The 12,723-nt window shown below is 47.8% G+C and overlaps 1 protein-coding gene across 5 annotated transcripts in view; it reads left to right on the top strand.

Annotated features, from left to right (window-relative positions):
* FBH1 (F-box DNA helicase 1) overlaps positions 1–12,723 on the top strand; it is a 62,452-nt gene that overhangs the window by 2,265 nt on the left and 47,464 nt on the right. For 2 of the 5 annotated variants that reach the window (XR_012067297.1, XM_031670869.2), the window contains exons 2-5: positions 6,851–7,006; positions 8,930–9,531; positions 12,308–12,438; positions 12,543–12,678. Coding sequence is in view for 4 of the 5 variants with exons in the window: in XM_031670869.2 (XP_031526729.2) it covers positions 6,851–7,006; positions 8,930–9,531; positions 12,308–12,438; positions 12,543–12,678 (1,025 nt within the window). In the remaining variant the exon portion in view is untranslated. Of the gene's footprint in view, positions 1–1,128; positions 1,297–6,850; positions 7,007–8,929; positions 9,532–12,307; positions 12,439–12,542; positions 12,679–12,723 lie in introns of those variants that run through there. The other 3 variants (XM_072955284.1, XM_072955285.1, XM_031670871.2) reach the window with 3 other exon arrangements.

The following is a 12,723-nucleotide window of genomic DNA, read 5'->3' as shown; positions in this document are numbered from 1 at the left end:
CAGAACAGGCAAGCTGGTCTTCGCTTTCCTCTTCCCCCGTTCTTGCTGCCGCTGCCCTCAGGCCTCGGCCAGCAACCCTCTCCTGGGCTGGTAAAGCTTCCTGCCTTGTTTTCCTGACAGTCTGCGTATTTACTGATCCTTGATCCTGCCTCCACTTGCAGATTTGATCGTGCATTGACCCTGCTTAAGAAAGCTAGGTGATTCTCTGACTCGCCTACCTAATAAAGTCCAAAATTCTTTAGCTTTATATTTAAGGACCTTTATACTCCATGCTTCCAGATTGTTTATCCACCTTTGTCCCCAATCCATGAGCCTTTTGTTCCGATGAAACCCGGCTTCCCGCCACACCAGTGCTGTGCTTTTTCTCTGTGTTTTTGCACATATTTCTTTTCCTTCCCAGATCTTACTCATCTGGCAAGGCTGAACTCCTAATAAATCCTTTTTCGTCTTTCCAAACCGTTCACTTTTCTTTGGTCCCACGAGTTTCATATGTGCATTTGTATGACACACATTGCATTATGTATAGTAGTTCGCTTGGAGAGCTACCTTATGGACAGGTGACAGCACTCATTTTTGTATCCTCAGTGACTCAAATAGCACTTGACACCAGAGATGCCAAGAGAGGAAGCCCTCATGGTGTTTGTCATGAACCTAGGGCATCATAGGAACGTAAAATTGGCTGTGGGGTGAATTGACAGTAGGAAAAAACCTTTCAAATCTGTAAAAATAAATCCTAGCCTGTAAATAGTGATCATTTTCTTGTTTTTCCTTTCTCACCATTCCTTCTTTCCCTTGCAAGAAACAGACATAGGACAACTCTCTCCATCCTCGTTTGCTGTAATAAGTGAGGGCAGTTCCGAGGGAGGAGCAGGTGTTTGCGGGTGTGAGAGGACCCACGTGAGGCTGAGCCTGTGGGTTTATAGGGGAGCGGCGTGTGGGGCTGGGAGGGACATGGCTCTGCATCAAGAGCGAGTCCTTTCTGTTTGCTGCTTTCAGAGCTCACGGGGACAAAAGATGTTGACGTTTTTCCATTTTGAGTCTGCAGTATTTAGTGATACCTTCCTTTTGTTTTCTGAAAACTTGCCGTTAAGTCTTTGGTTATGATGTTCCACAATGGTTTTTAAAAAGGGACAGAGAAATTAAACCTGGGGTTTTAGAAGCTGCTTTGAACCTTCCTGGATACGGAAGGGAGCCTGTTACAGCAGAAGGAACTCTGGATTCGAGGAGTCAGGAGACCCAAGTTCCATCGCCTGCAAGCTGTGCTGTGACATCAAGCACGTCTTCACCGAGCCCCGGGTCAGTCATGGCGCCATCGGAGGATTGTGCAAGGATCAAGGGGGATCATGTGCAAGCGCTTTGGAAGCTGCGGGGCTCGTCGGAGCTGTGAGACAGGGTGGGGTTTCAGAGCCAGGGAGGAAAGCGGGCTTCTGCAGAGGGAAGTGCTGCATTTGTGCGTTTCTTCGTTTCATTCACTCATTCATTTCATTCCTGTTTACGGAGCAGTGCGTGTTGGGCGTTGGGGCTGAGCCAGTTCCTTGCTCCTCTGCCCACCAGACTCGAGAGCTTTCCTCCAGGGGCGGAAGACAGCAATACACTCTTCAACAGTTGTTAAGGCTGTGTCAATAAAATATGCTGTATGGTGACAGTAGTTTGTCCATGGCTGGTAGAGATACGTCGTACGGTAATTGTTGCAGGTATGTGAGAGACAGGGTGGGTTTATCACTGCGCAGCACTGCCTGGGTGGAGTGAGTGCTCTCTGCGGCGCTGGAGTTGGGGACGAGCACCGTTAAGTGTGCTGGCATCGCGCTCTTGGGTCTCCCGGGTTGCAGTTTGAGCTGTGAGTACCTGACCCCTCGTGATAGCGGGCCGCCCCCGTGCACGTCTGCCAGCGTCTGCTTGAACTTCGCTGAGCCCCTCTGACGAGTGGGAGGTTTGTGGGGGACGAACCCGATGAGGTTGGGTGGCTCAGGATGTTCTCTGGGTTAGCAAGGGCCTGCTGCCGCTTTTGTTAGGGGCTGGTTCTCACCTTGTGCTGCACTTGCCTCGATTTCTTTTTAAGTGGCCGTTTCATAATCTTTCCCTCCAGGAGTCGCAGGCACGTGTTATCTTCATTTTGTCCACTTAGGTTTGTAACCTGTAAAGTTTGGAGGACACTTTGATATAAATTCTGACTAATAAAGGCAGGGGAAGAAAGAAGGTGTCTTGGTATCAATTTCAAATGAGCCTGGAATGGTGAGGGCAGGTGTCGCCGCAGGAACAGGCAGATCCACACGTGTAATGCCCTCGTGGTCCAAGCTCACGTCTCAACGCCTTAATTGTCTCAGGTTGTTGGAGTGTGTGCGTGTGTGTGTGTTGGCGGGGAAGTGACCCTCTTTAAAGTGATAATCCGAGGTCCCAGACGGCTGGAGGGTCTTCCTGTTTGAACATGTGGCTTCTAGGTTTCCCTGGGGATCACCTTCCCATGAACTGGACGTGGAGCGGAGGGTGGAGGAAGGAGCAGGGCCAGGCCTGGAAAAGGCATGTGTCCCTCTTGGACCCAGTCTGGTGGCGGCATCCAGACCCCAGCAGGACAGGGACACTGGGCTCGCTGTGTGCCAGGAAGAGGAGGAATAGCAGTCTTTGCCTCACAGCCCAGAGCACTCTGTTCCACTTTGTGTGACTTGTTTTTTAAATTGTCTTGCAATAAATAAGTCTACAAAGTGAAGCTGGGCTGTTGGCAGCAGAATTGAAGAGTCATAGCACATCCTTCTCATTCGCTGAGTGTTGGAGTATGCATTATTTGCAGAGTGCTGTGCTGAGTGCTTTGAGGAATGAGGTGATGCTCCCTGCCTTTGAGGGGCTGGCAGTCTCCTAGAGGTTCAGTAATTATCCCAGGAGGCTGAGAGGGGTCTAATCTCCGCCCGTGGGCCTGGCTGGGGGGGTGGGGAGTGGGGCCAGGAGGGGACAGGTCGTCCTCCGGGTGAAGAGGTTGGTGATGGCAGAGGGCCGGAAGTTGGGCGCAGGGTGGGAACCGTGGTCTGCTGAGTTGACTGAGGGGCTCTAGGAGGGGGGCCCAGGAAGGGGGAATCCATCCGGAAAAGCAGCGTGGGAATGGGCAAAACCCTGTTTGGCAAATGGCCTTTATACTTTCCCAGTGTTTTCTGTCCTGACATCGGGGGGATGTGACCCATTTCTGTTAGTCACAGTGGTGGGCTCTCCAGCAGGGGTGCAGGGGTGCCCACTGTGGCAGGGAGATGGTTCAGCCGCATCTCTGGGGCCTTCCATAGTTTGAGAGCCCTCAAGTGTAGTGGTTGTCATCCGTCTCCATCCCCTGAACTGTGCACATTCGTCGTGGAGCACTTTAACTTTGCTCCTTAAAGAATCATGAGCAGTTTCTAATAATAAGTGCCCTTCAAGAGAGGTGTGAAGGGCACTTGCTCAGTTGCTGTTTGGAGGAGGGAGGAGCACTGTGAGGTCTGGGTGACTCAGAAGGAAGAGATACCATCTGAGCATCTTCATTTTGATAAAGTTATATTTGAGCTGCTGGTTTGGAAGTATATTAAGAAAAGAATCGTGCTTAGAATTTTACTGTAGTATTTTACAGTAACTTTGCAGAAGCATCGATGCTGTTAAAATGCAGGCACCTTCAGGGAGACCCTCAGCTCGGCGTGGTCCACGTGTAATTCTGACGTGTCAGCTGATGGGCTCCGTCCGCCTCGCACGGGTTGTTGCTAGGCACTTTCCCCTGTCTTGTCTGGTTTGAACCACTTGTCTGGATGTGAACTCCACCTGGCAGCTTATCAAGGTCCCCACTGTGCTGAGAAGGGAACCCCGGGCTGTCAGTGATCAGTGCACCTACCGAGCGGAGGAGGCCTTCCAGCTCCGAATCCGAACACCTCACACAGCCTTTGACTTGAATGACTTGTTAACTCCAGAGACGGATGCGAGGCCTCCCGGCTCCCCGTTCTGTGAATCATGTGCTTCATCTCAGAGACCTGAGAGGCAGGAGGAAATGCGGTCTGGGCTTCCGACCTCTTGCTGAAGGCACCGAAGTCGGCACAGTGACAGCTAGCTCTGCCTCCCAGGTGGGCGGTCAGGGCTCCGGTGACCACTCCGGATGGACAACGTAGGTGGCTGCGTTCGTGCCCGAGGCCGCGCGGCCCAGTCTAGATGCCCCAGCCCCCTGCTGCTGGCCTCGGCAGCGGCGGTGGCCACAGGCAGGAGCGCCCGGGCTGGGCCAGAGCTCCGGAGCAGAGCTCTCCCCGCAGGTCTGCGCTGGCACCAGGGGCACAGGAATTTGAGTGCTTTGATATTGTTAGCCTTATTTTTTGGTGATGTTAACTGAAAACTTCTCCTCTCCAGGCCAGTTTAGCCCTAGACTGTCACTTTTGTTAAATAAGATATTCTCTACAGGTAGCTTTTCTCAGCTGTCTCCAGCTCTTGCTGTAGACACTGTACTTGCCAGCTCTGGGACACCTGGAGAGGAAGCACTCAGCAGCCGTGCGTCTGGCGTGCGTGGGCTGGGACACCTGGAGAGGAAGCACTCACCAGCCGCGCGTCTGGCGTGCATGGGCTTGGGAGGGTCACTGGCTGGGATTCTTGAGCTGCTCCCCTGTGCTTGAGCCAAGTGTGTTTGGAGCACCTGAAACAGGGGCCAGGGTTTGTCATTGTAACTGTTCCGAGGTGTCTGCAGGAAACTTGTTCCAGGACCCCCAGTACTAACAGATTTCATGGGGGCTCAGGTCCATTGTTAGAGTCCGCCCCACGGACCAGGACTGGTGGGGCCCAGGTGGCGTTCTCCATCCGTATTTGGCTGAACCCGTGGCTCTGGGAGTCGCGGTCCTGTTCTGCAAGCCCGTTGACAATGCTGCCTTGTCTCTTGCCGGAGCGACCAGGGGTCCCCATTCAGAGAAGGTGGCAGTTAGGCTGTTGGCTTTGTAATCTGAAAGGTTTTGAGCAGAAGAGGCAAACTTTTGTGTCTTATTTTTAAAAAGAATAATCAGGCTTTAAGCTTATTTTTTTCAATATAGAAAATTTTCAAGATTTTAATTTTGTTAATACAGAAAAATTGCACATTCTTTTTTTTTTTAAATCTCTGTAAGCAGGACTGAGACTTGGTGTTTAGCATAGAGGGATGTTTGACAACAACAAAATAATGAAATTTGTAGAACCATGACAACGGAGGGGATATTTTCTGTTCGCAGTAAGTAATTGAGACACATTACTTGGTGATACAGAAGAGGCTGAAGTCGGGCTGCTGGAGTGCTGCATGCCTTACCACTGGGGACATCTTTCTAACTGGGAAGTTATTTCAATGTGTTATGCGAATCAGTCCCTTCTAAGCTTCCTTCAGTAGAATAAGCAGATGGGTGTACTTGTGTCAGGTCTTAGAGTTTGACAACTATTTGGTGTGTGTTTTCTCGTTTAATCAGTATAATGCCCCTGAATCTCAGGGAAGCTAAGCGACCTGGCGTCCCCTGGCGTCTGAGTGGCCGGCTGAGGGCTCACACCCAGCTTTTCTCCCCATCCGGTCCGTGGCCCCTCCCTGTGCATCCCTGCTTTTGTCCGCCTGGTCATGTTTTTAACACTGCTCCACGGCATCTTAACTCTGAATTCAGGTACTGAAAAGGTCTCTGGCATCCTTTCAGAGGGTCTTGTAGAACTGATTCTGTGTGTAGGAGGACTTTTTTTAAAAGTCTGAAAATATCCATGAGGCTTTTTTAAACTTCTGTTAAACCTTGAAAGAATAAACGGAAATTTGGAGGGATCGTTTTTGAAGACGCAAAGGGCCGAGGGGAATTCATGATTGAGCATGTAGACTGTGCAGGACATACCCATCGGTGTCTTGGTTTTAGACATTTTCAGTCTTACAGGAAATGTTGAGTGCGATTCTGGCATTTGATACTACAGTTTACTTGAGCGTTTTTAGGACCTGTGAAAATACAGTACGGGCAGAAACTGGTTTCTCTCTTGACCGTCTCCTGTAAAGCATCCCTTTAATTCTCTTATATCTGTTCTTGTCCTCTTTTTTTTTTAAAGTGTAACTATTCTGTTTTATTGTAGTGTAACTGTCTATTTAATGCCGTAAGGAGGTAGTTAGGTCTTACATGCAGTAAGATACAGAACGGTGGAGAGTCTCAGTTAAATATGAAAAAGAATTACCTGGCAGAAAGTGACTAACATAAATCTTAATATCTCAGTTCTCTGAGACAGAGTTCTAGGTACAGTTGCTGCTCTCATGTGTCGTTAAGGGAGAAAATGAAACGTCCTCCTTGGAAGATGCTGGGAAGTGGACTCGATTCTCCTCTCCCGGGGGGTGGGGGGCTCGTTCCCGTCCACTTACCTCAGTGCCCAGTACTGGGATGCTCGGGGAGGGGGCGCACGGGGCGGGGAGTACCGGGAGTCTCCATGACTGTTCTGTTAGTGTGTTCTGCTCCTGCGACTTGGGGAAGCCGGTATATTCCAGGGATGATGAACAAGTTTATTTCTGGAAAGCTATAGCCAACTCTTAAAATATTTATGGGTGTTAGCGGGAATATAAGTGGCCTGGCTAAAGTCAAGGAAAAGAGGCCGACTTGTCCACTAGTGGCAACCTTTTTCTGAATGAGCATTTCAGGATCAGGGCCTCTAGAAAGTTTGACAGGTGAAAAGCAAGGTTATTTTAGAATCTTTTCTAAAATTTTAAGGAAGAAATGCTAAGGAACTATGAAATGACTGAAAGTTGATGGGAGCCCAGGGAGGAGGGGAAGGCTGGCTGGGGTGGCCCACAGTCGCTGTGTTCCTGCGGAGTACGTTTAGTTTGCCGGCCAGCTTGCAGAATTGGTGATAACTAACAAGTGTCCCATTTCTTCTGCCTGTTGGTGCAAAACAGTGAGACGGTTTCAGCGGAAGCACCTCACAGCTGTCGACTGCCAGCATCTGGCTCGGAGTCACTTGGCTGCGACGCAGCCCTTCTCTCAAAGATGGACACACAGAGACCCGAACCACGGTCTCTATCCTAGACCCAGAACAAGAACAGGGAGTAGGGGTACGTCTTCCAAAAAAGCCCCTTGCACTTCAGAACCTGTAGCGTGTGTGGCCTTTGAACATCTCCCAGTGTTTGTAGACGTTGCTGCTGTGGTTTCGGAGTCCGGTTTCGGTAGTTTGTGAGTTTTCTGTGAAAATTCCGTCCTATCAGACTGGTCAGTAAAAGCCTCAGGGAACGTGGCAGGATGAGTTCCATTAGCTTAGTTGTAACGTGGTAGGAGACACGGACCAGCATCACCACCATTCCAGTCTAGACCCGGGGTGACCCTTCACTCTCAGTAGCCCTCTGTCCAGTCTGTTGCTGGGCCCACTGGACCGCTGCTTTCCTCCCCAGTGCCCCCTCATCAGTGCCTTTATGGTAGACTGTGCCCTTTGTCACCTCGAACCTGGGCTGCTGCAGTTAACCGTCTCCTTGCCTTAGACTTTGTTTCTTCTAAATCAGCTGGGACATAGGCCATCAAGGTAGCGTTCCTGGGTGCCATTTTCTGCCATGTCACTGCCACTCCTTTCCTTTAACGGACCCAGCGCTCAGGCACCTGACATTGTTACATGCAGCTTTACCTCTGGCGGTTTGGTTTTCTTATTACCTGACTGTGCCAAGTGAACGCCCGCTTTTGTGAACACCTGTTGGTATGATCCAGGCTTATTTCCCTGCGATGTATGTAATCTCAGAGTCCAGCTCAGATCTTCCCTAGTTGGCTTTCAGTATTGTGGTATGACTGTGGTGTGTGTGCATCACTAGAACCACTGTGATCAGTTGTATGAGGCAGTTTTAAACTCAGTGATTTTATGTTGTTTGATATTTTGTCTGTTTTGTGTGTACAGGTCAGCTTCTCTTCTGTGTTGTGAGTTCTCTACTGATAAACACTTGTTGGCTTGTGTGTTTCAGCGTGGAATCCTTGCATCGAACTAGCAGTTGCTCTTTGTAAATGTTAGTGTGATTAATTCCACAGTTAGAAAATATTAGAATTTAACCCAGGCCTATTGACTTCAAAACTTGGACTTTTGTCAAATTGCCCCAGAAGCAGTTGAAAAATTTTTTCTAATATATAAAAAATACTCAATTTTATTTTCTATTAAAGGCTAAACTTTGTTTTGTTCCACACTTATTTAAACTGAGTTCTTGCTACAACTGTTTCAGGAAGGTACCATGTATTTTGTTGTATATTGATAAGATACTTAAGTACTTCACTGGCATTTTCAAATAATTTATAGGAGTTTAAAAATGCCATGGTAACATGTGAAGTCACCATTTGGACTCCTCTGAGTGCCTGAAAAGTCTGTGAAGTGAAGGACTATACACACTGTTCTATTGTACAATTTATATTTGTCTTGGAATCATGGGTGCTTAGTAAATACCTATTGAGTAAATATATAGAGTAGGTACCACTGTAATAATATGAAGAGAATTCTGACTTTTATATTTTAAAGTAATGTGTCAGTTTCACAGGAGGAAATAAAAATCAAAAGGTTTTAACTCTTGTCAAGTGAGAAGAGTGGGTTTTACTGAATCCTGATAATCTAAAGCATTTTTCTTTCTGTTTGCATAAACTTAGTTTTTTGTTGTTGTGAGAGCAGGCCAGGAGAGGTGAACTTGATGAGCAGGTGTGTGCATGTGAGTCATCATGTGCTCACTGTCCGTTCAGGTATTCGGTTTGTAGGCATCGCAAGGTGTGATGTGGTCCTCACACCATCTGAAGGCTGGTCTCTTTCTCTTGCTAGACGTGTGTCTCACTGTACGATAGGGCCCAATATAAATACTTTTTGGATTAAGCTATTTGTTATAATCAGTTGACCAGTGGGTATATCCTCGTCCCTCTCTTCTATTAAAATAGATCATTGAAAATTAATTTGTCTCATTTGGGTCAACAGTGGGTTGTCTGTCATTCATTTCTCATTGGTTCTGTTTGGGTTCTCTGGGCAGGTCGAGGATGCCCAAGATACGGCCCTGAATTCTTCCTCGCCGGCCAGCAGCGGTGCACCAATGACATGGCCAAGAGCAATTCTGTGGGCCAGGACAGTTCTAAGGACTCGGAAGACGGAATGATCTTTGCTGCAGAGAGCAGTTGTGGCCTCCCTCGGGATAGCGATGGAGAAGCAGGGCTGGGCTCGTTCGGGGCGGCTGTGCCTGCAAGGAAGCGGTCTTGGTCCTTCGAGGACGAGAGGAATCTGGCCACAGGGACCAGTCAGTTGGACGGGGTTTCTAAGAAGACCCCACGGCATCGTTTGTCCCCGTCGTGCCCAAGGCCCCGGGAAGCCAGGCAGGAAGCAGAGGACTCTGTGCCGCGGCTCTCTGTGCCGCCTGGAGAATCCAGCCAGGTGGTGGAGGACATCGGTCCTGACCCCATCCCTGACTGTTACTATGGGCTTCTTGGGACCTTGCCTGGCCAGGAGCCCCAGAGCCATATCTGTAGCCTGCCCAGCGAGGTCCTGAGGCACATCTTTGCCTTCCTCCCCGTGGAGGACCTCTACTGGAACCTGAGCCTGGTGTGCCACCTCTGGAGGGAGATCATCAGTGACCCGCTGGTACGGAGAGCGCGCCCATGTTGTCACTGGTGTTTCCTCTGAGAGTGCATAGATTCACCTCACTCACAAGAGTGTTTCTTCAGAACCATTAGTTTCCATTTGCCTCCAAAATCCAATCCACATCTCCCAAAGGCCTCCCATGTTTGTCTCACCTTATTATTCCTGGTCCATTGCTGACTTCTCTTCACCCTATCCCTGTATTCTGTCCACAGCGAGCAGTTTGCTGCATCCCACGTGTAGACTGCATGTGCTTTCCTGATGTTGGTCTAATCTGCCCCTCCCCCAGCTAAAGGGCCCCTCGTATCTGTGCTGAGGCTTCACTCCTAAACTGACTACTCTTTCCCAGTCCCTCCCACTGAAAGCTCTCTCTCCTGGTTCTGTAGCGACTCACACCCCTGTTCGAGCTCACCATGTTCTGAGTTCGGGTTTTAGAGAGCCTTCCTCCTCTCTTGAAATTGATTGACAGAAGGTGGGTTGTCCTGTTTGTTTTTGCATTCTGCACTGTGTCTCACGATATTTTCTACACAGTAGGTGATTACTAATAATAGTGAGGGTTGCGTTGAGTCACCCACGAGGGCCTTTCCAGGTTGATACAGCCAGTGGCCATGCTCCAGTGAAGGATTTCTCCGTGCTGCCGTTACCCTGTGTTGCATGATCATACTTCCCAGGTTCAGGTCTCCAGTAAGCCCGAGGACTCGGAGAACATTCTGCTTAGCTTGTATATCCCTTAGGCCAGCCAGGGGATAAACCAGCGGTAGGGAGTTTAACTCAGTCTTCAAGTATATTGACGTTTAAAAACGTCAGGGTACAGTGCAAGGTGGATATACGTATCTTCTAAACACAGAAGATTTCGGAGGAAATTTCCCATCACTCTTGCTTCATTCTTTGCATGGGGTCTTGTCCCCTACTTTCTGAGAAATAGCTTTCTGTTTTTAAATGTGAATTTGGGGTCAGTATTTCTACCCACTTCACTGAGATCTCTCTGATGTGAGCTGAATAGACGCATGATGAAGACGGTGAGGGTTCCCTTCATTCTGCTTGAAAAGACGTGGAGAGATGTCCCAATTTAACCTTCCTTCTTGAAGTGTCAGGATAACGCCCTTTCTGTCATCAGCGAGGCCACAATGTGGTTATTTTCAGTGGCCTATCACAGCTCCTGTTTTCCTTTTGTTTCTTAGACCATCTCTGTCTGGCTTTGGTCTAAGGTTATGCTGGCCTCAGAATAAGTTTGGAAGTACTCCTTCCTCTTCAGTTTTTTTGAAGAGTTTTGGAGGATTGATACTGATTCCTGTTTAAATGTTCAGTAGAATTCAGTGAAGCCTCCCGGTCCTGGGCTTTTTCTTTTTGGGAGGGTGCTGGTGATGATTCAGTCTCCTTAACTCATTATTGGTCTGTTCAGATTTTCTGTTTTTCATGATTCAGTCTTCAAAGGTGGTGTGTTCGTAGGAATTTATCATTTCTTCTTGGTTGTCCAATTCATTCATCTCCAGGTGTTCATAGTATTCTTATAACCCTTCTTATTTCTGTGACAGCAGTTGTAATGTCTCCCTTTCATTTCTGATTTCAGTTTTTTGAATCTTTTTTCCTTAATATGCTTAAGGGTTGTCACTTTTGTTGATTTAAAAAAAAAAACCCAGCTCTTAGTTTCATTGATTTTTTTTTATATTTTTCTGTTCTCCATTTCATTTATCTCTGCTATGTAGTCTGTATTATTTCCTCCCTTCTGCTAGCTTTGTGTTTAGTTTGTTCTTTTTCTGTTTTCTTTAGGTGTAAAGTTAGGGTGTTGATTTGTGATCTTCTTTTTTGATGTAAGTTTTTATGGCTGTACACTTAACTCTTAGTGCTGCTTGCACTTCATCCTGTGTATTTTGGTGTGCTGTGTTTTTGTTTTCATTTGTCTCAAGGTGTTTTCTAATTTCTTTGTTATTTCATTTTTGACCCATTGGTTGTTTTAAGAGTGTTGTTTAATTTCCACATGTTTGTGGGTTTTCCAGTTCTCTTTCTGCTACTGATTTCTAGTTTCATTCTACAGTGATTGAAAAACATACTTTCTATAATTTCAGTCTTTTAAAAAATGTGTTAAAACTTGTTTTGTGGTCCAGCATGTGATCTATCCCAGGGAATGTTCCATGTGTGCTTGAGAAGACTGTATTCTGCTGCTGGGTGGATTGTTCAGTGTATGTCTGTTAGGTCCAGCTGGTCTAGTGCTGTTTGTTCTACATGTTCTTGGAAGTGGAGTATTAAAGTCTCCTGTTACGATGTTGCCATCTATTTCTCCTTTTAATTCTGTCAGTGTTTGCTTTCGAGGTTTAGGAGCTCTGATGTTTGGTCCATGTGCATTTATAATTGTTATGTCTTCTTGTTGAATTGACCCATTTATCGTTACATAATCTCCTTGTTTGTCTCTTCTAATAATTTTTGACTTAGTCTATTTTGTCTGATATTGTAGCCACAGCTCTCACATTATTTAATCCTCGTTGAAACTCTGAGTCATTAGTTTCCTGACAGAGGCAGGACGCTATTTCAGACAGAGAAATTGAAGCACTAGCATTTCCCAGATTCTGTGACAAGTTAATGTTGGAACCAAAACCAAGGCCCCGTTCTAGTTTCCAGCTAAAGTTTGTGTGATGTTTCTACCCTGTTTGCCCAGCGTTTGAATTGTGAGCTATAATTGTTTCTCAGTTGGTAGAAAGTTAGATATCTGTGTCATTGTGGCCTCGTCTACGCTCTGATCACAATTGCCTGCATGTCATTTTGAGTTTTTTAAACTGCACAGTTCATTCCTTGGAAAAAGCTGTATCACCGATACCTGATGAATGAAGAGCAAGCTGTCAGCAAGGTGGACGGCATCCTGTCCAGCTATGGTATAGAGAAGGAGTCGGACCTCTGTGTGCTGAACCTCATCCGGTGAGTCGCTTTTCTCCTGGGAGGAAGTCGTTTCCGAAGTCCTTTCCCACGTGTCGGCACGTGCGATCGTCTCTCTCACGGACGCTGCTGTGAATACCTTCCAGCTACACAGCCACCACTAAGTGCTCCCCGAGTGTGGACCCCGGGCGGGCGTTGTGGAGTCTGCGGGATCACCTCCTCCTCCCCGAGGCAGAGGCCTGCGTGCGCCAGCACCTGCCCGATCTCTACGCTGCCCCTGCGGTACGTGAGGGGCTGCGGGGGTGCTTGGGGAGGTGATACCTTTTC

The sequence above is a fragment of the Vicugna pacos genome, chromosome 35 (genome assembly GCF_048564905.1).
Source record: "Vicugna pacos chromosome 35, VicPac4, whole genome shotgun sequence".
Taxonomy (NCBI): Eukaryota; Metazoa; Chordata; class Mammalia; order Artiodactyla; family Camelidae; genus Vicugna; species Vicugna pacos.
The sequence above is the reverse complement of the archived record's forward strand: the minus strand, read 5'-3'. Positions and strand labels throughout refer to the sequence as shown.